Source organism: Schistocerca serialis, chromosome 2 (assembly GCF_023864345.2).
Source record: "Schistocerca serialis cubense isolate TAMUIC-IGC-003099 chromosome 2, iqSchSeri2.2, whole genome shotgun sequence".
NCBI classification, from domain to species: Eukaryota; Metazoa; Arthropoda; class Insecta; order Orthoptera; family Acrididae; genus Schistocerca; species Schistocerca serialis.
In genome coordinates this window covers 90,791,538-90,814,122 of record NC_064639.1, presented here as the reverse complement: position 1 = coordinate 90,814,122, position 22,585 = coordinate 90,791,538, and the positions used below count along the sequence as shown (strand labels likewise).

The window sequence follows — 22,585 nt, the reverse complement described above, 5'->3', positions numbered from 1 at the left end:
TATCAAATACTGACCATGGGGCATTACTTCAGGCAAGGGTCCAACTGTTATCTGAAAATCAAAAGTTAAATAAACAGGTTGCTTCTAAGTTGCAAACAATCTTCGCACCATGACAAGGACGACACTGCTGCAAGGTCCAGTTTCTCCTGAAATGCTCTTTTCCAGATCCTTTACGACCCAGAGACACTGTAAAGCAGTCAGCAGCTGTTCCTCAATGTACTGCCATGAAGCATGTCCCCCTCCCATTGAAATGCCATAACAATTATCTGGGTCTGACTATATCAATGCAGATTACTTTGAGCAGAGCTACATCTGACAGGAGATGATTCTGGAATCCACTTAATATGTTTATTGGAAGTTAACCGTTGCTTTCCACCAAACATCTGGATAATCACACACCCAGGAAGGAACTGTCAGAATGTTTGAAGGACTATAGATTTATTGGCACTCTTGTTGTGTTGTTTGTACGATTTGGTGGCAGGATCAGATAATTATTAAGAAGAGCATCAAAATCCATGTGGACACACCCTCATAATGTGACACATGCACTTATTTGACAGCATAGCATGTCAGATCTGAAATCTGACAAGAAACAAACTTGCCCTCATTACCAGGACCTCAACTCCTGTACACACATTTTATGTTCATTAAGTAACAAAAAATGGAAGAGTAGCTTTCTTATCTGCCTAAACTCAGCCAAAAATACTTTCCTGAATTTCCTCAGAATTCCACTGTCTGTATCATAATCAGGATTCATCAACACGCAAGGCCAAGATAACTTTTTTCCTTGTTTTCGTGAGATTTTAGTAGTCAAGAGGATCTTAATTTCCAGGAAATGTTTGGTTTCTGTGTAGAATTTTAGTCCTCACAATGACATTTGTTGTGAAGTAAGAGTACAGGTTTGTTTTTACTGCTTTCTGATTCTTTAATACACATAGAACCTCGTTACTTTAGCCTATCGCTTACACCAAGAAAGGCATTCGTGACACATGCAAATTGGTCTAAAAGATTAGTGCAGGGGGGGGGGGGGGGGGGTAATAGACAGATAAAATCGACTGCTCATGAAAAACAGCAGATTTGGTTGCATAGCTGTTGTGTGTAAAACAGTCTTACACGGTCAAATACATAGCACTGCATTTCTGCATTTATTCATACACCATGTTACTTTGAACGTTTCATTTTTGGCAATATTACTTGTAGTTGGACTACTACTGACTCAATTACCTGTAATATTTATTCAGCTGATCTTTTATGAACAATCTCTTTCTCCATTGTGAATTTTAAATTAACTGTATGGACCACAACATACTTGGGCTGTGCACGCAATGAAACTGATTAAAGACTGTTCTTACTCTGAAGAACGTCAAATCAAAAACATCTTCAGCTGCGTGCATTTCAAATTTTATTTTACTTATGTGACCAGTTTCATAATTTCACTACGCCATCTTCAGCCCCCTGCTCAATGTGTAGGAAGAATCCCACCTCTTGTGCAATCAAAATAGGGGCCAGCATTCAGTAGTACCCGTGTACTATTTTTTAACAACATGATCCCTTCATTCATCAATAGCAGACTGCTACTGATGAACAAAGGGATCATGTTGTTAAAGCGTAGTCAATTACTGAATTCTGGCCACTATTTCAATTGAAAATGACATGGGATTCTTCCCACATGTCAGTCATGGACCATTAAGACGGCATTGTGAAAGGCCGAAACTGGTCACATATGTAAAACAAACTTTGACATCTAGACAGCTGAAGTGGTTTTTCATTTGGCATTTTATATTGAACAGCCAAAGGCCCTCAGTCATTCCATATAAAGACAGACTTACAAAGACTGTTCTTACTTTAGTTTTCACCATCACTGGCAAGTGGGAATGATGACTGACTGACTGACTGACTGACTGAATGCAATTGACATGTATAGACCGTCCCAAAATGCATTACAAATTATTACAGCTCACATTAAAATTTAAAATGCATTGTATTATAATCTTACAAAATTTAGGACTGTTGGGTAGAACAGTTTTTTTCTGGTTCCAATCAGGCATAGAGCACAGGAAGAATGACTGCTTAAATGTCCATGTACATGTACATGCTGTAATTATTCCAATCTTGTCTCCACAATCTCTACAGGAGCGATATTTAGGGGGATGAAGAACATCTTGATTCTTCACTTAATACTAAATCTTACAATGTTTCAAGTAGGCTTATGTGGGATATATGACATTTCTTGAAGCGTCTGCCAATTCAGATTTTTCAACATTCCTATGACACACTACCATGTCAAACAAATTTGTGATCATTCATGCAGCCCTTCTTTGCGTAGACGTTTTTCAGTAATGACCTGGTATAATGAAAGAATATGAATGTCATCTTTAAGTGAAGCCTCACAAACCAGTCAGTCTTCACACTTATACTATGCTTTCTGCCAAAAGATTGGAAGTAAACAGAAATTCAATGTTAGAATGGCAAATCATAGACAATTCAAAGAGTAAATATTGTAGCCCAGTTCCTGTTGTGCAGGCGCGAGCGCGAGCGAGCGCGTGTGTGTCGACAACTAACAGTTGGCAACTTAACTACAAATTGAACAACTACTTACAGAAATCGAGGTTACAATCTGGGCAGCACATTAAAGTTGAAGAAATTTCAGAACTTTTAAAACCTGACAAGTTAGACAATAAATGTACTCTTAAGAAGTCACACACTCCCTAATACCTGTATCCAGTAACAGTATTCCAAGTGTATGGGAATCTGGAAGTTTCATAACTGTGTGCAGCAAAAAGATCCGTGGGAATCCAAACAACTGTTCTCTTGTAAGGCAGTTTTCTAATCTCAGTAACAGCCAGGTCTAGTTTCCATGTTCTGTAAAATGTTTTAGCGCACTTACCTGAACAGCAGGAAGCCGAGTCCCGTTACAGCCGCCCTCCGGACATCATCGTTTACATCAGACACCTGTAAGACAGCACCTGCTAAACATGTACATGTTACACACACATTCTGCACATAAAAACGCTGTGTTCCCGAAGAGTGAGCACCGCATATTTCGTATTTTCGTGATTACAGTTTATGTTTCATGTTATTACTCACATTGTAACAGGGCAACCCCTTATTTAATATGCCCAAAACTTTTAGAAGTATCATTGACAAATGTGAATTGACTATAATCTGAATTTGTTACTGAAGAAAACAAAACTGTAAAACAATGCCCTGTGAAAAATTTTCAGAATACGAATTGGCTTATTACATCGAGTGGGAGACTATATCCTTATACGTAATAAATCATTCATCCATTTGTATTTACCAACCTATATTAATCTACCTCTCTGGATAAAAAAAAAAGCTGATCTTTATTGCAATATGTGTAGTGATTCTGAAAGTTTTCCTCCAAGTGATATATCAACCACAGAACACAGAAAACAGGGTAAGAAAACAGATTTATGTGTAACATTTATTTTAAAATCATTCTTAAATTATTTATAGAAATTATAAATGTATGCTCACACTGTCATTGGGGTGGGAAAAAGAAGTAAAATGCAATGGGCCATGTGGTAGTTTCAAAGCACAACAGTCCAGTATTGTAAAATACAACCACTTACAACTACAGTTAAGTGACTACCTATTAAGCTGCTTTCCATCTCACATCGCACCAGAAATCACAAAAACATTATATCCTACAGAAAAATTTACAGACACATGATCTGGCATCAAAATCACAGTTCACATATATTCCAACACTGTAGGCAGTATAGAACTAGTACCAGGCAGTGATGCCAACACTATGACGAGAGCTATTGCAATGAAGTAGTATGTATGTGCCAGTCGATCATATGGAATTATCATTGTAACATAGGTTAACATGACAGACTTAGTAGAAAGGAGCTATAGTGTTTAGATGTCCCCATGACCTTGATGTGGAAGAAGCTGCCCAATTTGTTGGTGCACCAACAAAGGCAGTCCAATGTGTCTGCACCAAGTGGTGTACCACTCGCAGCCATGTAGCATTGCAGAAGATAAGTGATCTTAAAAAATCCTATCTCCTGTAATTGGTAACTGCTTATTTGTGTCTTGCACTACTGATGACAGTTGGTTCCAAAACCATCAGGAATTGGTGCCCTCAGTGAACTCAAGTAAATCACAACCAGTTTCTGAGAACACTAAAGAGTCTGCTAGGATGCATTTCCAGTTACCACTCAGGCACCCTACCACATTTTGAGCTGCTTGCTAAAGCATCCAAATGAAGGACTCAACATCCCCAAAATTTCAAAGCATTATAATGTCTAATCAATTTAGCATCACATGGCAAACCTGAAAAAACTTCCTTGCCATACTGAGGCTATTATAAGGGCTACATATAGTGTTACACGATATTAGAATCATCTCTCTTTCTGAGTCATCAGTCTTTTGACTGGTTTGATGTTGCTTGCCACAAATTTATCTCCTGTGCCAATCTCTTCTCTAAGAGAAACTCTTGCACCCAACATCCCTCAATAATTTGCTGGACACATTCCAATCTCCTTCTTCCTCTACAATTTTTACACTCTACAGCTCCCTCTAATATCATGGCAGTCATTCCCTGATCATAGGACAGGTGTCCTGTCATCCAGTCCCTTCTTCTTGTCAGTGTTTTCTAGACATTTCTTTCTTTGCCAATTCTGCGTTGAACCACCTCATTCCTTTACCTTACCAGTCCGTCCTTCTGTAGCCCCAATTCTCAAATACTTTGATTCTCTTCTGATTCTTCTGCTTTCTCACAGTCTCTGTTTCAAATACTGTACAATGCTGAGCTCCTAAGTACACACTCAGAATTTTTTTCTTCAAATTAAGGCTTTGTTTGATACTAGTACACTTCTCTTGGCTATAAATGCACATTCTGCTAGTACTAGTCTGCTTTTTACATCCTCCTTGCCTTCTCCGTCATGGTTTACTTTGCTGCCTAGGTAGGAGAGTTCCTTAACTTTCTCTGCTTTGTGATCACCATCCCTATAAGTTTCTCACTGATCTCATTTCTGCGACTTCTCACAACTTTCATCTTTCTTCAACTTACAATCAGTCCACATTTTGTACTCATTAGACTGTTCATTCCATTCACGAGATCCTGTAATTCCTCTTCACCTTTACTACGGGTAAGAACACCATCAGCTAACCTTATCATTGATATCCTCACCCACGCCAAATTTTAATCCCACTCTCTAACCTTTCTTTTATTTATGTCATTGCTTCTTCAGTGTACATGTTGAACAGTAGGGGCAACAGACAGCGTGCCTGTCTTATACCCTTTTTAATCCAGGCACATCATTCATGGTCTTCCAGTCTTATTATTCCCTCTTGGTTCTTTACATTCTGTATATTACCTGTCATTCCCTATGGCTTACTTCTATTTTTCTGAGAATTTCCAAAATTTCGCACCACTTTACATTGTTGAACACATTTTCCAGGACAACAAATCTTATGAACATGTCTTGATGTTTTTTCAGTCTTGCTTTCATTATCAAGTGCAATATCAGGACCACCTCTCATGTGTCCTAACCTTTCCTAAAGCGAAACTCAGCATCTAACAGACCCTCAATCCTTTCTGTACGTCATTCTTGTCATCAAATTGGATGCATGAGCTGTCAAGCTGACTGTGCAATAGTTCTTACACTTACCTGCTCTTGCTGTCTTCAGAATTGTGTAAATGATATTTTTTGAGAGTCTGTCTGGAATAGCTGCTTGGTTGCCACTTCCCCACCAATAATTATAGAAATTCCAATGAAATGTTATCCATTCATCTACCTTATTAGATCTCAAGTCTTACACATCTTTTAAATTCTGACTAATACTGGATCCCATACCAATTCCCTATCAACTTCAATTTCTTCACATGTAATTCCATTCATAAGTGACTCATTTCTGTATCCCTGCCTCACCCTGAACATTTTTGTTCTTCTTTGATTGATCAATTGTAGTATTTCTCCTGCTACCCAAGATTTCCTCCTCACAGTTAGCTTCCTTCTAACTTTGTTTGCCTGTGCAACATCTGACCTAGTTTCCATCCAGGGAATGTACTTCCATGTATTTACCATTACACTATATTTCTCTTACCAGTCTCATTTACAACACAATAAGTCTCTCCAATATTCCACAAGTTGTCTCCATGCAGGTAAATTACACCTCCAGAGAATTCATCTAATATTCAATTGACTATTCGATAGCGTAATTTCTATGAATATTCTAATTCCTAACACCCTACCAATTACAAATGTCAGGATTGGTGGAACAGAGTATTTGATATTTACCCATTTAATGCTAGACTATCATTTATCTACCTGCAACCTACTGCATTACTTGCAACACTGGGCACATTGTTTCCAAGATTTTCCCCTGTTTTATTACAATCCTTCACAGAAAACTATCCAACAGAACACAATCTCAGGCAACAGGATTGAATATATACACTAGCCAGACCAACCCTTCTGGTAACATAAAATGCATGCAGCTACTCACAGCAACATGCAGCAGACGTCGAATGGCTTGGTTGTTGCCGGTACCGCAGTAGGCCATCGCTATTGTGTACATGCCGGAGCGGCGCAGGATTGGGTCCTTGTCCTGGCAGAGGGAAGTGGCCAGGGGGTCTGCCTCCTCCAGACGGCCGTACATCGTGAGTGCGATGCCGACAGCCAGTCCACGTAGGATCTTCTCGTGCTGCGTGTCCTGTGCATACTGCAACAAAGCGTAAGTCCCTACCTTAGTCACAAAATCTGGCCAACTGGTGCTAATGTTAGTTTCACAGCAACACTTTCGGCATGGAACTTGATATTGTGGTAATAGCAAACATTGGATGTACACTACTGTGGCTCAGTTTATCCAAATGAGGGTACAATCTTTATTGTGCATAGTTTTCACTTCAGTGCACAAAATATGAAATGTTACTATATTTGGTATCTGTCTCCTGTTCCCAAAAAAAATGAGCTCTGCTGTAATTGGTACCAAAATTGTGAGCCTTCGGCACTTTGGGAATTCCTGCTTCGTCTAAACAAATGAGATGGAAATCTTAACTGCTGAGATGTTCAGAAACTGACACCTCAATCTAATAACTTCATGTAACATCAATACGAGAGATAACTGATTATCACAGATTCATATTCTGAAAATCAAGTCTATTTTGACAAAATTGGCAGTACTGGATTTTCCAGTTTTCCTGTCTCTCAGCATTGACTAATGAGCATGTCACAAATGAATTCAGTTGCAGTTTGAAGAAAATTCCTATGAAATTGAACTGCTCACAGATAAAAATTGTTTTATAATTGAATTCCCTCAATGACCATTACTTATATTTTGAGTAGTTACAAACTTTTTTGTAGTTGCCAGCCTCTTACAAATTTAATTTTCTACTACTTGGGGTGATTTTTAAGTAATGTCCGTTTGAACATAAGTACTCAACGAAATGTTATTTCAAAAAAGTAAGTTAATTTTCAGAAAGTAAATACTTCACTATTTTTCAATATAGTTGCCAAGTTTGTTCCAACACGTATCACACCTTTCAACCAATTTTAAAATACCCTCTTCATAAAAACTTGCCACCTGCTCCGATAACCAAGAGTTCACTGCCGTTTTCACGTCATCATCATCATCATCATCATCATCATCATCGTAACTGTGGTAATCGCTCGGCGCAAGGTCAGGACTGCAGGGTGGGTGGTCTAAAACTTCCCAGCAAAAACTGTCCAACAAATCGTGGGTCTGACCTGCAATGTGAGGTCTTGTATTGTCATGGAGAAGGACAATTCCCTTTGTAAGCATGCCGCATCTTTTGTTTTGAATCACTCTGCATAACTTTCTCAGGGTTTAGCAGTACGCTTCTGCATTGATAGTGGTTCCTCGTTGCATGAAGTTGACCAACAAAACACCATGCCTATCCCAAAACACCGATGCAATGATTTTGAAGCCGTCAACTTCTTCGTGATAACGAGTCATAACTCCAACGCACACTCAAATCTTTGGTTTTTGTGGTCCTCTGTCAGGAGTTTCGGGACCCAACGGGAGCACAGTTTCATAAACTTTAGGTGTTCAGAAACAATATTGTAAAGCACTGATCCTGACACGTCGGGAAATTCATTTGAGAGACCTGTTATTGTGAAGCGCCTGTTCTCATGCATCCTGGCTTCAAATGAAGCCACCAAATCGTCTGTAATCAAAGAAGGGTGACGGGAGCGGTCCTCTTCATGGACATTGTCACGGCAATCTTTGGATTCTCGTACCCACTTACACACTTTGCTTTCACTCCTAACAGTATCATCGTACACTTTGCAAATCTGTCAATGAATTTCTGCAGCAGACAGGTTCCTTGCTGACAAAAACCAAATCACTGAGCGAACCTCACTAGCAGCAGGCAAGTTGATAGTCTTAAACATTTTGAAAGAACCGTACAGGTTAGCTACAGAGCTGAAACTGAGCGCAGTTGTTCCTGTGGCATGCCGGTACACGATGCACGCACTCATTGCGGTACGCGCACGAACTACTAGTGTCTACAGCAAAACGGACCTTACTTAAAAAATATGCCTCATACTTGCTATAGTCTGCTCCTGTCTGCCTTATTTCATAGAAGCCCTATGGATGAAGAAATAATACACCATTTGTGTTTGGTCAGTTCAGCAGCAGCAGCTCCAGAACAACCAATACCACCTTGGTAAAGTGCGTGAGAGAAAGAGAGAGCACATACACCCCATTTTTTTAAATCTATCTTTATTTCTATTACTATTAAATTTACTGTCATGAAATATTTATTTAAACGGCAAACTAAGGAGAAAAATAAGCACATACATGGCTGAACATTGCCAAAGATTTATACGTGTAAGGGAGAGATGTTCTTTGTTTCTTAAGATTTTAACTGTAGCCTGAAATCTGACATTTCAAGTCTGCAGCTGGTAAAAATATGAATGACTTGGCACAACAAAATTAGGGCAGCTTTTATTTTACCATTACTTTTCTCGGGCATATTATTTACTTTACTTTGTGTGCATCCAGATATTTATGCATCTGAAGCTCCAACATGAACTGTGTTGTGGTGGTAACTTTTAGGATGTCTTACAGGAATTGAAGTTATTTGTCTACAAAATCTGTTCCTTACATTATATCACCTTCAATAAAAAATATCAGTTAACAAACAAATCCTTAAAGTTGAAAAATCAATGTTTCATTTCCATCTGTGGAGGACATTTTTAAGAGGGGTTAAAGCATCTTTGAGAGTCTGATTCACATGCTGGGTCGCTAATGACTACAGGAAAATTTTGTTTGTGTGCGCTCCTGCACAGTAGTGTGAGGTCACGTTTTACGTACCCATGCACAACTGGCCTTTGTCAACTGCCATCACCTGCTGTTGTCGCCATCCCATGGTGGAAGACTGGTACACATTATCTTTAGCACCAGGATCCAAAAGTAATTCAATATCATGCCCTCCTCCTTGCTATTGCATTTACAAGGGTGTTTTACAATCTCTATGTTTTCTCGGTACAGCCTCTCATGGTATCTGCTAGTGGCTGCCAGTACTCTAGTCCTATCAAAATGAATGTGGTGGTCTCCAGGCTGCAAAGTATGTTCTGCTACAGCCGATCTGTCACTTAATTTTTTTTGTGGGATCTTTCCTAATTTAAAAAACCTCTCTCACACCGGCCTGATTTAGCTTCACTGATCAGGACAGTAAAAAAAAAAACATGCGTATATTAAGGGAATTTTCATTCACAAAGCAGGATTATCACATTCACACGGTTCAATACTGTTCTATCCTGATTAAATTGAGCTTAACTTAAATTCCATAAGGCAGTGAAGCAATTTCGAAGTCTCGGTGCAACGAAAATTGTCAGTCGATCTCCTGAAAACATTTGTAATAATTATTAACTTTCGGTGATCACATGGGGAAGACCGGAGATCTGCTGGTAAGACCGTGTTAGCCTATTTATTTGAAGTAACTGCATATCTTGAGCATACAAAACCGCAGGTTCGTCCAGTGTAAATCAGACGTTCCCCACTGATCCCATGCAACACAGTGTAGTAAGCAGACACTGTCAATAATAATCAATTAAATAATACGCGAACACACTTACTTTAGTTTATTTCATGTATTAAATTCCTTCTCATACAGAATCTCATCAAGATGGCGACTAGCTCAACAATACATACATATACATCCTCCTCCTTTCACAGCTAATCGGCAAGATCCTTCATTCTAGTCATAAGAGAAAACATAGATAGCAGAGAAGCTAGTCCATGGAGTAAATGGACGCTCCAAGGAATAATAGGGCTTAAAACTACTTTGCATTGATAATCATCGTATACTAAAGTTTAGGAATCGGTAAGATAAGAAGAGATATTTCGAGATATGTACTGAGTTATATAATTTATAAAATTACTGAAAATATCGCGGAGAGACCGCTGCAAGAGACATTACATCGCCCCTCGCAGTGAGCAAAGTTGATATGTATCCACTCTGCGAGCTAACTATTGTCTTAGCTAACTCGTTAGAATTTGTGGAACATACGTTCCTATAAATTTTAAGAAGTTAATAAGATTTTTTGATTACAAGAACTGAAAGAGATTTGGTATAGGTAACACCAATCTTCGTCACCTAGATACCTAGTTGTTGCTTTCACGTGTACTGGGGCATACCCGCATCCCACGTACACAACCAGGGAAGATGGACTTGTATAGTTGTTGATCAGGTCTACCTATTCAAGAACTGGCATTCACAGGGAAACCCCAGAAAATCTGGAGACTTAGACCCCAACTAGGTATCACAGATGATAGGAAAGACAGAATAATTTAGAAATTTGAGAGATATTCTAGAATTCATAGGAAAGATAAAATCTGCCTCATAGCCAAAAAAAAAAAAAATCTTTACACATGCAAATTTTTACAATCTTCTGAAAAATTGTCTTCATCCATGTCTTGCTGAACTGCGGTGAAACTGATCAAACAGGAACATGGGATATGGCATGGAGGACAGGCGTCGCATTGGCGTACCAGACAGGAGACGTAACGGATTTGAGAGACCAGAAGGAACCTCAGGAACAGGTACTCAGGATTGTAGCATGAAACAATCGAAATTCATCTAAGGAATGGTCAATTATTAAAGATTCCTGGAAGAGAAGGGTTAGTCGAATTTTTCCAGATTCATTTTGAACTCAAATATGGACCTGATCCATCCAATCTTCCATCTGAGGAATGGGAAAATCCATTCGTCTCATACTTTCCACACCTAGGTGTCTTAATCGATACTGTAGTTGCACAATATAACAACTCCAGATCGGAAAACAATTTTTGAAAACATGGATAATTTCATCCATCTTCTCGAGTAAGCCGAAAGGTTCTAATCCTGCTCTTTTTCTTTTCCTTTTTTTTTGTTGGATTTTCCAGGTGGAAGTAGATCTGAATCTTTCCTAATTTGGTTTCAAGTACGAATGTGGATAGCATGTCAGAATATTAAAAACTTTATTATTTGAGACAATTTCCAAAAAAAATTATATCTTATTCAGACAATATTATGGAAATGGAAGAGGATGTAGATGAAGATGAAATGGGAGATATGATACTGCATGAAGAGTTTGACAGAGCACTGAAAGACCTGAGTCGAAACAAGGCCCCCGGAGTAGACAACATTCCACTGGAGCTACTGACGGCCTTGGGAGAGCCAGTCCTGACAGAACTCTACCATCTGGTGAGCAAGATGTATGAAACAGGCGAAATACCCTCAGACTTCAAGAAGAATATAATAATTTCAATCCCAAAGAAAGCAGGTGTTGACAGATGTGAAAATTACTGAACTATCAGTTTAATAAGTCACAGCTGCAAAATATTAACACGAATTCTTTACAGACGAATGGAAAAACTAGTAGAAGCCAACCTCGGGGAAGATCAGTTTGGATTCCGTAGAAACACTGGAACACGTGAGGCAATACTGACCTTACAACTTATCTTAGAAGAAAGATTAAGGAAACGCAAACCTACGTTTCTAGCATTTGTAGACTTAGAGAAAGCTTTTGACAATGTTGACTGGAATGCTCTCTTTCATATTCTAAAGGTGGCAGGGTAAAATACAAGGAGCGAAAGACTATTTACAATTTGTACAGAAACCAGATGGCAGTTATAAGAGTCGAGGGACATGAAAGGGAAGCAGTGGTTGGGAAGGGAGTGAGACAGGGCTGTAGCCTGTCCCCGATGTTCTTCAATCTGTATATTGAGCAAGCAGTAAAGGAAACAAAAGAAAAATTCGGAGTAGGTATTAAAATTCATGGAGAAGAAATAAAAACTTTGAGGTTCGCCGACGACATTGTAATTCTGTCAGAGACAGCAAAGGACTTGGAAGAGCAGTTGAATGGAACGGACAATGTCTTGAAAGAAGGATATAAGATGAACATCAACAAAAGGAAAACAAGGATAATAGAATGTAGTCTAATTAAGTCGGGTGATGCTGAGGGAATTAGATTAGGAAATGAGACACTTGAAGTAGTAAAGGAGTTTTGGTATTTGGGTAGCAAAATAACTGATGATGGCCGAAGTAGAAAAGATATAAAATGTAGACTGGCAATCGCAAGAAAAGCGTTTCTGAAGAAGAGAAATTTGTTAACATCGAGTATAGATTTAAATGTCAGGAAGTCATTTCTGAAAGTATTTGTATGGAGTGTAGCCATGTATGGAAGTGAAACATGGGCGGTAAATAGTTTGGACAAGAAGAGAATAGAAGCTTTCGAAATGTGGTGCTACAGAAGAATGCTGAAGATTAGATGGGTAGATCACATGACTAATGAGGAAGTACTGAATAGGATTGGGGAGGAGAGTAGTTTGTGGCACAACTTGACCACAAGAAGGGATCGGTTGGTAGGACATGTTCTGAGGCATCAAGGGATCACCAATTTACTATTGGAGGGCAGTGTGGAGAGTAAAAATTGTAGAGGGAGACCAAGAGATGAGTACACTAAGCAGATTCAGAAGGATGTAGGTTGCAGTAGGTACTGGGAGATGAAAAAGCTTGCACAGGATAGAGTAGCATGGAGAGCTGCATCAAACCAGTCTCAGGACTGAAGACCACAACAACAAACAACACAATTACAATGAAATTTTGCTGAAAGAGAACGTTTAATTAAGTCTTGCTGCATGACCTCTCCAGCTGAAATTAATCTTTGTTAGTAGTGATTGATGATCAAATTTTTCTTTTTTATACTCCGATTGCCGCATTTTCTCATGAACATGTATGAATGCAATGTAACAATAAACAAATCCAACTGGAAAATGACACATTATTATAAATTCAATGAAGAACTTTCTTATTAACTCTAATTTTACAAACACACACTAAGCTAGTTAATGAAATTCTCTTGAATAGAATTTAGCTCGCACCAAAAAAAAACCAGCGAGTCTTTATGTCTGTGGACAGTTGCAATCAATTCTAATTTTCTAACGCGGTTCATTTGTTCTCCTGTCAACTGTCAGTTTACAAACACTAACTTCACACGCAAGCGCCGTATTCGATCATATAGTTTCAGTTAACTTATTATCACTGGAGATTAACTCTCTCTGAATGTATATTATTTCACACGCACAAGCTTCTTTGGTGATCATCGCGTAGACAGATAATCCGTAAGTCTTCACAGCAGCAATAGCTACAGTTCCACTTTTCTAAATATTCCTATACTATCACAGAAGCAATTGCTTACTGTTCATTAAACTATCACAGATGCTTGGCATGCTGTCATTTAATCTATTACAGTAGCTGAGGCATACTGTCCTTCGCACTTCAATTTTTTTTAACATCCAAATACTTCATACAGACTTTTCATTTCATTTGACACACTTGCCATAAAAGTACCTCTTTAGGTCTGCATGAGGAAATAATCCTTTTATTCTTCCAGAATCCGGATATGCTAATAAATACGCACCAGGATTCGGTATATCAACTATTATATATGGACCTGTATAAATTAGATTGCATTTCCTGATGGTCTTCTTCAACTTCGATGACTTGATGCGTCTTATTAAAAGAATTTTCTGTCCGATATTTAAAGTCTGAATCCGTTTGATGTTTCTATCATGGATTTCCTTTCGTTGTCTTGCTTTCTCCGTAATATTAATGAGAGCATTGCGAATTTTTTCTTCCCATGACATTTTGGTGTCCTCGAGTTTAGGCAAGTTATCTACCCAAAAGTTTCTTTCGTTATCTCTGAACATCAGTTCATTCGGGGTAAAGTTTGTAGAACTATGTGGTAAATTATTATAAACCTGCTCAAACTCGGTCAAATAGTTTATCCAGATAGTTTGCTTATCATGACAGTACTTTCTCATGAATCTGTTTAGTTCTCAGAAAACCCGTTCAATTAAATTCCCTTGTGGTTGATATCAAGATGTAAATATCTGTTTTATTCCTAGTTGTGATACTAATTTTCTCCATAAATATCCAGTAAATATCTTCGCATTGTCAGAGATTATAGATTTTGGAATCCCTGCATGAGGAATGTAGTCATTTACAAACTTTACTGCGGCAGCTCTTGCAGTTGCTGATTTTATAGGATATAGTTTAACATATTTTGTAAACACATCACAGAATCCAATAATGTACTTAACACCACCTCTGGCTCTAGGAAGTGGTCCACAAATATCACATGATATAAGTGATCTTGGTGCTTCAGGCATTACTGAGTGAAGCGCAATTTTATTTCCCTTGTTGTCCGGCTTAGCCTTTTGACAGAGAACACATTTCTGTATGACTTTGTGCACTTTTTGTCTTATATTTGGGAAGTAACAATAATATCTAATCTTATAAGGACACTTTACAACACCAACATGACCCCAGGTCAAATGTGTAAACCAAATTAATCGTTCTTCATATTCTTCGGATATGCAGACACACCACTTTGGATTCTCAGCCTTCCCAGATTTAAAAAATAAAATATTATTCACAAGCCGATGGTATTCCAAATTGACCGTAGGATTTTGTTGATTGAACTGTCGTATTATAGCATTCCATCGCCAATCATTCTTCTGAAGCTGAGCCATTGTCTTACATAAATGAATATAATATAACTTGTAATTATTTTCTTGAAGAAGAAGCACTGGAAATTCTGCCTTATTATTTACATCCATTTCAGTTGTCATTCCTTCTGGAGATCTTGACAACGCGTCAGCTATAATATTTTCTTTTCCGGCTACCTGAATAATTTGAAACTGATATTCTTGCAGCGCCAGCGTCCACCTTGACAAGCGAGGATGCAGCAACTTACAAGTTTGTAAAAAGGCTAGTGATTGGTGGTCACAATAAACGGTTATCCTTGAGCCATATACATAATAATTAAACCTTTTCAAAGACCAAATAACTGCTAAAGCTTCCAATTCCGTAGTGGTATATGCTCTTTCACAGGTGGATAAAACTCTGCTAGCAAATGCAATTGTACAAAAGGTTTTTACACCATTGATGTACCTAATTTGAAATAAACAAGATCCTAATCCCACATCTGATGAATCAGTGGCTAAACAGAATCCGACATTCATATCAGGGTGGTATAATGACGGAGCATTTATCAGTTGATCCTTAATTTCACAAAAAGCCTTTTCACAATTATTAGACCATTGCCATGGTACATCTTTCCTCAGGAGCTGGTTTAGTGCTTCAGAGTTCATTGATTGAGTTTTAATAAATCGACGAAAAAATGAAGCCAAGCCTATAAAGCCTTTCAGTTGTCTTCTGTTTCTTGGAGTTGGAAAATTTTTGTATCGCACTAATCTTCGCTTCTGTTGGAAGAATGCCTTTTGCATTAATCATATGTCCTATGAATTTAATTCTCTGTAGAGAAAATCGGGATTTTTTTAGATTTGCAGTTATACCAGTTTGTTTGAACACAGCAAAAATCCTCATAATAAGTTGTACATGTTCCTCCCAAGTTTTAGAGGCAATTAATAGATCGTCCACAAAAACTGTTATTCGACTACGTAGTTCTGGTCCAAGGGCATAGTCCAACGCACAAATAAAAACTCCAGAGCTGATATTGAGAGCAAACGGAACGACCTTTAACTGATAGCTTCTCCCTCCATATATAAAAGCAGTATATTTTCTTGAGTCCTTGTCTAACTGGACTTGCCAGAATGAACTTCTCAAATCAATACCGGTTAAATAGGATACATCTTGAAATTTCTGTATTAACTCATCGATGTTCTCCGGACGTGTGCGCACAGGTACTATAATGTTGGTAATTTCCCTTGCATCTAATACCAATCGAACTTTTCCTCCTGGCTTTGGTACAACAAGCAACGGAGAACAATATGGGCTGTTCGATGGTCCAATAAGATTCCAGTTTAACATTTTTTGTATCTCTTCCTGAACTGGTTGTTTTAATCACCAGGGAATGGGATAGTGTGTGCGGCAAAATGTCTTATGGGGCTTAATCTGTAATGTACAAACATATCCTCTAATAATTCCGGGCTTTTCATTGAAAACTGACTCATATTCTGTTAATATATTGAATAATTGTTCCCTCTGACTATCCGTTTTTCTGTTCGACTGTTTGTCTGAAATCCTCTACTTGAACTGACTTGATCGGTAGTCGGTACATATTATTATTTTCAGCACAAATCAACTGCACAGCAGCACCACGGAAATATTGCTCATACACTGCCTCCTTTCTCAGTAAGATTAGTGTAACAAATTGATCTTCGATTTTAAAATTCACCTTTCCTTCTACCAAGTCCAACTTGCAATTGCAGGCTTGCAAAGTTCCAATGCCAAGAATACAATCTACTAACAACTTTTCCACTACAAGTAATGTGCATTGTTTAGCTACATTTCCCAATTTTATCTCTATAAGCATTTGTATCTTGACGTTCAGGGATTTTGCTCCCACTGCACCTATAACTTGGCAATTTCGTACTGGTAGAACAGGGATTTTCTCAATTTTACTAATTCTGCGAAACAAAGTTCCGGGTACTATGTCTGTAGATGAAGCTGTGTCCAATACAACATTGGTTAAAATTCCTCCCACTTCTGTGATGATCTCAGACACAGGAACCCTTTTATCTTCGACTACACAGGCGTCTAAGTCTCTCGTCAATTCATCTGTCATTAATTCACCCTCCTTATATCTCAACACTGCCACGGAATTAATTTCGTTTAAAACAGGTTTGCCCCTTTTGTATTCCCCGGCTGACTTTATGGAGCAGTGAAGCAATTTCGAAGTCTCAGTGCAACGAAAATTGTCAGTCGATCTCCTGAAAACATTTGTAATAATTATTAACTTTCGGTGATCACATGGGGAAGACCGGAGATCTGCTGGTAAGACCGTGTTAGCCTATTTTGAAGTAATAAACTGGATATCTTGAGCATACAAAACGGCAGGTTCATCCAGTGTAAATCAGACGTTCCCCACTGATCCCGTGCAACACAGTGTAGTAAGCAGACACTGTCAATAATAATCAGTTAAATAACACGCGAACACACTTTTATTTAGTTCATGTATTAAATTCCTTCTCATACAGAATCTCATCAAGATTGTGAGTAGCTCAGCAATACATACATATACATCCTTGTTCTTTCACGGCTAATCGGCAAGATCTCAATCATTCTTTTCCTAAAAGATAACACAGATAGCAAAGAAGCTATTCCGTGGAGTAAATGGACGCTCCAAGGAATAATAGGGCTTGAAACTACTTTGCATTGATAATCATTGTATATTAAAGTTTAGGAATCGGTAAGATAAGAAGAGATATTTTGAGATATGTACCGAGATATATAATTTCTAAAATTTCTGAAAATATCAGAGAGAGACCACTGCAAGAGACATTACACACTCTCCCACTTCTACCATTGCCTTTGTCCTCTTCTAGACGCTTTTTGGTGGTTCTTTTTGAAGAAACCGTGTACGCCTCCCCACAACTACACAGTATCCTATAAATTCCTGGTTTTCCAGCAGTTTGTGAGCACCCTTGAACAATTTTAGGTGATACCATATCTTCCACATGGATTTGTAGGTTACCGGTATAATCACTTTTTTCAAGATTTCTCCTATACAGTCAGTAACATCCTTAACGAAAGGCAGGACAACTTTGGACTCCACAGGTGCTTGTGCATCGCTTCAATTTTTGCGCGGCCCTCTTCACGCATTTTTTACCTCAACAGATGATTAGCTCGTTCTTCAGCAATGCATTGGTGAGATGTTTTAATTCCGCGTCAAGCAGCTCTGGTTTCCAGACGTCCCTTGCTCTATCTGCCAATGTTTTTATGATGCCTCACTTTTGTTGTTGGTTGTGTGGACAGTAGCTTGGCAGCATATGAATCGGACAGCCAAAGAAGCTACAAGGCCCCTTGAATGTCCTCCACAGATGGAGGCAAACATTGTGTTTAAACATGAAATTAAGTCGACCACAACATTACAGCCCAGAACTTTTTATTAATTCCGATATTTCTGACCATCAAAGTTTACATGTTACAACCAGAATAATAACAAAAAACTAGTCACAATAATTTACTAGTAACTTTGTGCACACATTGAACACACTTTAGTGATACGTGATGTTCCATTCTCATAGCAATAACTTCATGTAGAAACAAAAGAAAAAAATAGTCTCTTTTGAGCAATAACATCTAAGAAGTAACAGTAACAACTCATGATGCCTTTACTCCTTAAATTATTTATATTTCATAAAGGACTTTCCTATCACGTCTTTTAATGAAACTGTGATTCACTGGTAAATTCTTGTTACTGTTCTAATATCCCTTGAATATACTAACCTAATAGCAAATTTGAATAAATGGGAATCGACTGTATTAACTGGAGTAACTTTATTGGTATTAAGTAATGCACTGTCGGATGAAAAATTTATTCTGAAGACAGCATGTGTAAATTGAATATTTGTAAAACGAACACATTTCCAGCAGATAATCAACCCATGGACATTTGTGCACACATACCAGCTGTCAGCAAGATGATCCTGCAATTTAAGCAGTCACTGTTGAATTTTGGTTAATATATTTTATTAGGTTGTTACTGCGTGGAGTTGTGATAGAACTAAAGGAAAATGGCTTGACAAAAAATTGTGCATAGTGGTATACTTATATACAGATAGCAGTAGTATCATGTACACAAGGTATAAAAGGGCAGTGCATTGAGGGAGCTGTCATTTATGCTCACAGGGGAAACTCCCATCGCATCACCCTCAGATTTAATGGTAAAATGGCCCAGTGGATAGCCCATCAAAATCTGAACACAGGTCAAGCTTGAAAAGAAGAATGTGTACTGAACTGTGAAAAAAGCAGCAAAACAGAAACAGTTAACAGGCCTAGCATAAGCTGTGCAACATCAAGTGTATTACAAGTACTACGGAGTTGTGGTTATGTGGTCACTGTGTTGGACTGCCAAGCAGAAGAACCATGAGATCCGTGTTCAAATCACCCTCGTGCCTTTTTTTAATTGCCACATTGTGTACTGTGATTTTTCACTCCACACAACGTTTTTCCACTGTTCAATCGTCAAATGTTTACGCACCTTACACCAAGCAAGGCATCGTTTGGATTTTTGCCGGCAGGTTTGGCTTTTGAGCAGCCGCTCGACCATGAAATTCAAGTTTTTTCACATCCTGCCTAACTGTCATAGTACTTGCAGTAGATCCTGATGCAGTTTGGAATTCCTACGTAATGGTCTGGATAGGTGTCTGCCTATTACACATCACGAACCTCTTCAACTGTCGGCAGTCTGTCAGTCAACAGAAGAGGTCGGCCTGTACACTTTTGTGTACACACATGTCCCTTCACGTTTCCACTTCACTATCTCATCAAAAACAGTGGACCTAGAGATGATTAGGAGTGTGGAAATCTCGTGTACAGACGTATGACACAAGTGACACCCAATCAGTTGACCACATTTGAAGTCAGCAAGTTCCGCAGAGCGCACCATTCTGCTCTCTCACAATGTCTAATGACTACTGAGGTCGCTGATATGGAGTACCTGGTAGTAAGTGGCAGCACAATGCACCTTATATGAAAAACTTATTTTTTGGGGGGGAGGGGGAGTCTGGCTACTTTTGACCACATACTGTATCTGTTACGACAATGCGGCAAAATTTGGCATTACTGGGCTATGGCGGGAGATGACTGATGCGAGTGCCTTTGCTACTAGCATGACATCATCGGCAGCCCCTCTCCTGTGCTTGTGACCATATGACTGGAAAACTATGGCCTGGTCAGATGAGTTCCAAGTGCTTCTTCTTCAAACTCCCAATTACATCTGATGTAACTTTTGTTGCACCAAACAATCCACAATAATACCAACCTGTGCATTATTTATGCTTTGTCCCTCATAAGATTACATTCTCCAATACTGTGGGTAATTTGCCACAACTATGTTGCCTGGTCCTGCTAGTCCCACAATTCCTGCCCACACACTGAAATGAAATGAACCCAATGCCTTACTTCCACAATTGCTCAAGGATGTGCCCACGTGTACTGTAGTTATTGTCGTAATTCACCATCCCACTGTAAGTGAATGTCACCTTATCAGTAATTAAAATGTACACTGAACTGCAGATCTTCAACACCCTGCCTTACAATCCATTTGCAAACCAGTAACAAGATATCAACAATGTAAGAAAAAGACAGATTTCTATTTACGGTAAAGACGACACTTTAAGTTGCAGGTACGCCTAAAAGACACTTACACATTAGCTTTCACCCACAGCAAAAAAACACACCACGACACTCTCTCTCTCTCTCTCTCTCTCTCTCTCTCTCTCTCTCTCTCTCTCTCTCTCTCTCCCTCCCCCGTGCGTGTGTGTGTGTGTGTGTATGTGTGTTTTAATGTATCCTCTTTACTGTAACAATTATCTTTTCCTTACATTATTGATATTCCAACCTGGAGTTTCCACTATTTGTTTCAGTAACAAGATAAGGTCATCTTATGGCCTGAGAACTTTTAGACATTGTAAGCATTGCTCATGCAGATATGATCATGCTGGAGTGTGGTTTATGCCTTTAGCAGCTCCAATCCTCAGACTTGCTTTGGGATAATCATCTACTAGTGGCATCATTTGCTCCTCCACATAGGATATCCAAACTGTGTGAGGTCTACCACAATCTCTTGTCCCTGATGCAAATGATCCCAAGAAAGCTATCCACTGGAACAACCTGCTGACAATTTCCTCAGATGGAAAGTAGCATTGACAAATATCAACCCAGATAGCTGTGCATGTTTAAGTGCCACTTCCAGGACTGGCCCTAGATCAGATCTGCCCAGCAGATTCACAATGAGGGGGTGTGTGCCTGCCAGCCTGACTGCGATTTTTTGGTGGTTTCTCCACATCTGACTAAGTGAATATTGGGCTGGTACATAAGACCCACATCAGTTACATGATTCGCAAACGTTGAGGGCTACAGGCTCTGAAACACTTGCTGCCTTGCAAGTGCACTAACACATGCAGGTGTTAGTGCCAATACTAGCCACCTTTGTTTGCGTAGAGGCATCAGCTTTTGGAATAGGCTTCTGAAGCATGGATGCAAAAGATGTATAGCAAATGGGAGATGCTGCATGGATTTGTAAATCTTTTTGGCCTCATCATAGGGGATACGCTTGGTTATTTTTATTTCTATACTTTCCTCTAGAAAGATTCTGCAGTCCCCACTCGAAACAAGGTGGTTTCCAGAGCAATTGGTACATTTGGCTGGAGACGAGGAAACAACTCCATCGTGAGGGGCCTTACCACAGTTGTTGCACACTGCATCTCCTTTACATTCTAGGGTTGTTGTATACCCAAAACACTGGCATTTGAAACAGCCCATTGTGCTTGTGAAATAAGGCCTCACACTAAGGTGAAGGGAGCCAGACTTAACATACTCAGGAAGTTTCGCGCTACTGAATGCTAGGATAAAGGAGTCGGAATTGATGAGATTCCCATCAACCGTTACCATGACATTTTGTACATCTACTATACCTTCTGGAGCCCACTGATGTTACAATTCCTACTTGGAAGTGCCGACTAGATCCCTGTGAATGGTCTCTCTCTCTCTCTCTCTCTCTCTCTCTCTCTCTCTCTCTCTCTCTCTCTGATGAAGACTGTAGCCGATAGCTTCATGTGAGTGTCTTTTAAATGTGCCTGTCTGCAACTTGAAGTGTCTTCTTTATGGTAAGTAGCAATCTGTCTTTTCCTCATTTGATAAACCATGGTATTCATTATTTCAGTATCTACTGCCTCATGGGACTTCAAATACACATGCTTTCTCAGTACATAAGTATCCCACTTTACATTTAGATTCTTCCTTATGATTCTTTTAAACTTCAGCCTAATTTTAGTGTCCACAGATTACTACTCATAAAGATTAATAATGACTGTGCTCATTGTGAATAATATACAGAGTGTTTGAGCTAGAGGTGTACAAAACATTTGTTTATATTTTGGTGCTTATAACTTTACTTGTCCCACAATGTACATAGGAGATCAAACATACTTATGCGTATTGGTACAGTTCAATGTGGGCACCATTTGTAACTCAACAGATTTTGAAACAGTACTTAACTTCTGACCACGTGTTCGTAAGCATGACAAGTGTTATGGGCTCTACTGTGGTGTAGATCTGTTGTCTCAA

At 38.9% G+C, this 22,585-nt stretch overlaps 1 protein-coding gene across 2 annotated transcripts in view; it reads right to left on the bottom strand.

The window, feature by feature from the left end:
• The window catches only part of LOC126456773 (26S proteasome non-ATPase regulatory subunit 1), a 369,189-nt gene that overhangs the window by 280,420 nt on the left and 66,184 nt on the right, over positions 1-22,585 (bottom strand). For both annotated transcript variants that reach the window (XM_050092542.1, XM_050092543.1), the window contains exons 10-11: positions 6,484-6,699; positions 2,888-2,952 (exon numbers count right to left, since the gene is read on the bottom strand). In XM_050092542.1, coding sequence (XP_049948499.1) covers positions 2,888-2,952; positions 6,484-6,699 — 281 coding nt within the window. The remainder of the gene's footprint in view (positions 1-2,887; positions 2,953-6,483; positions 6,700-22,585) is intronic.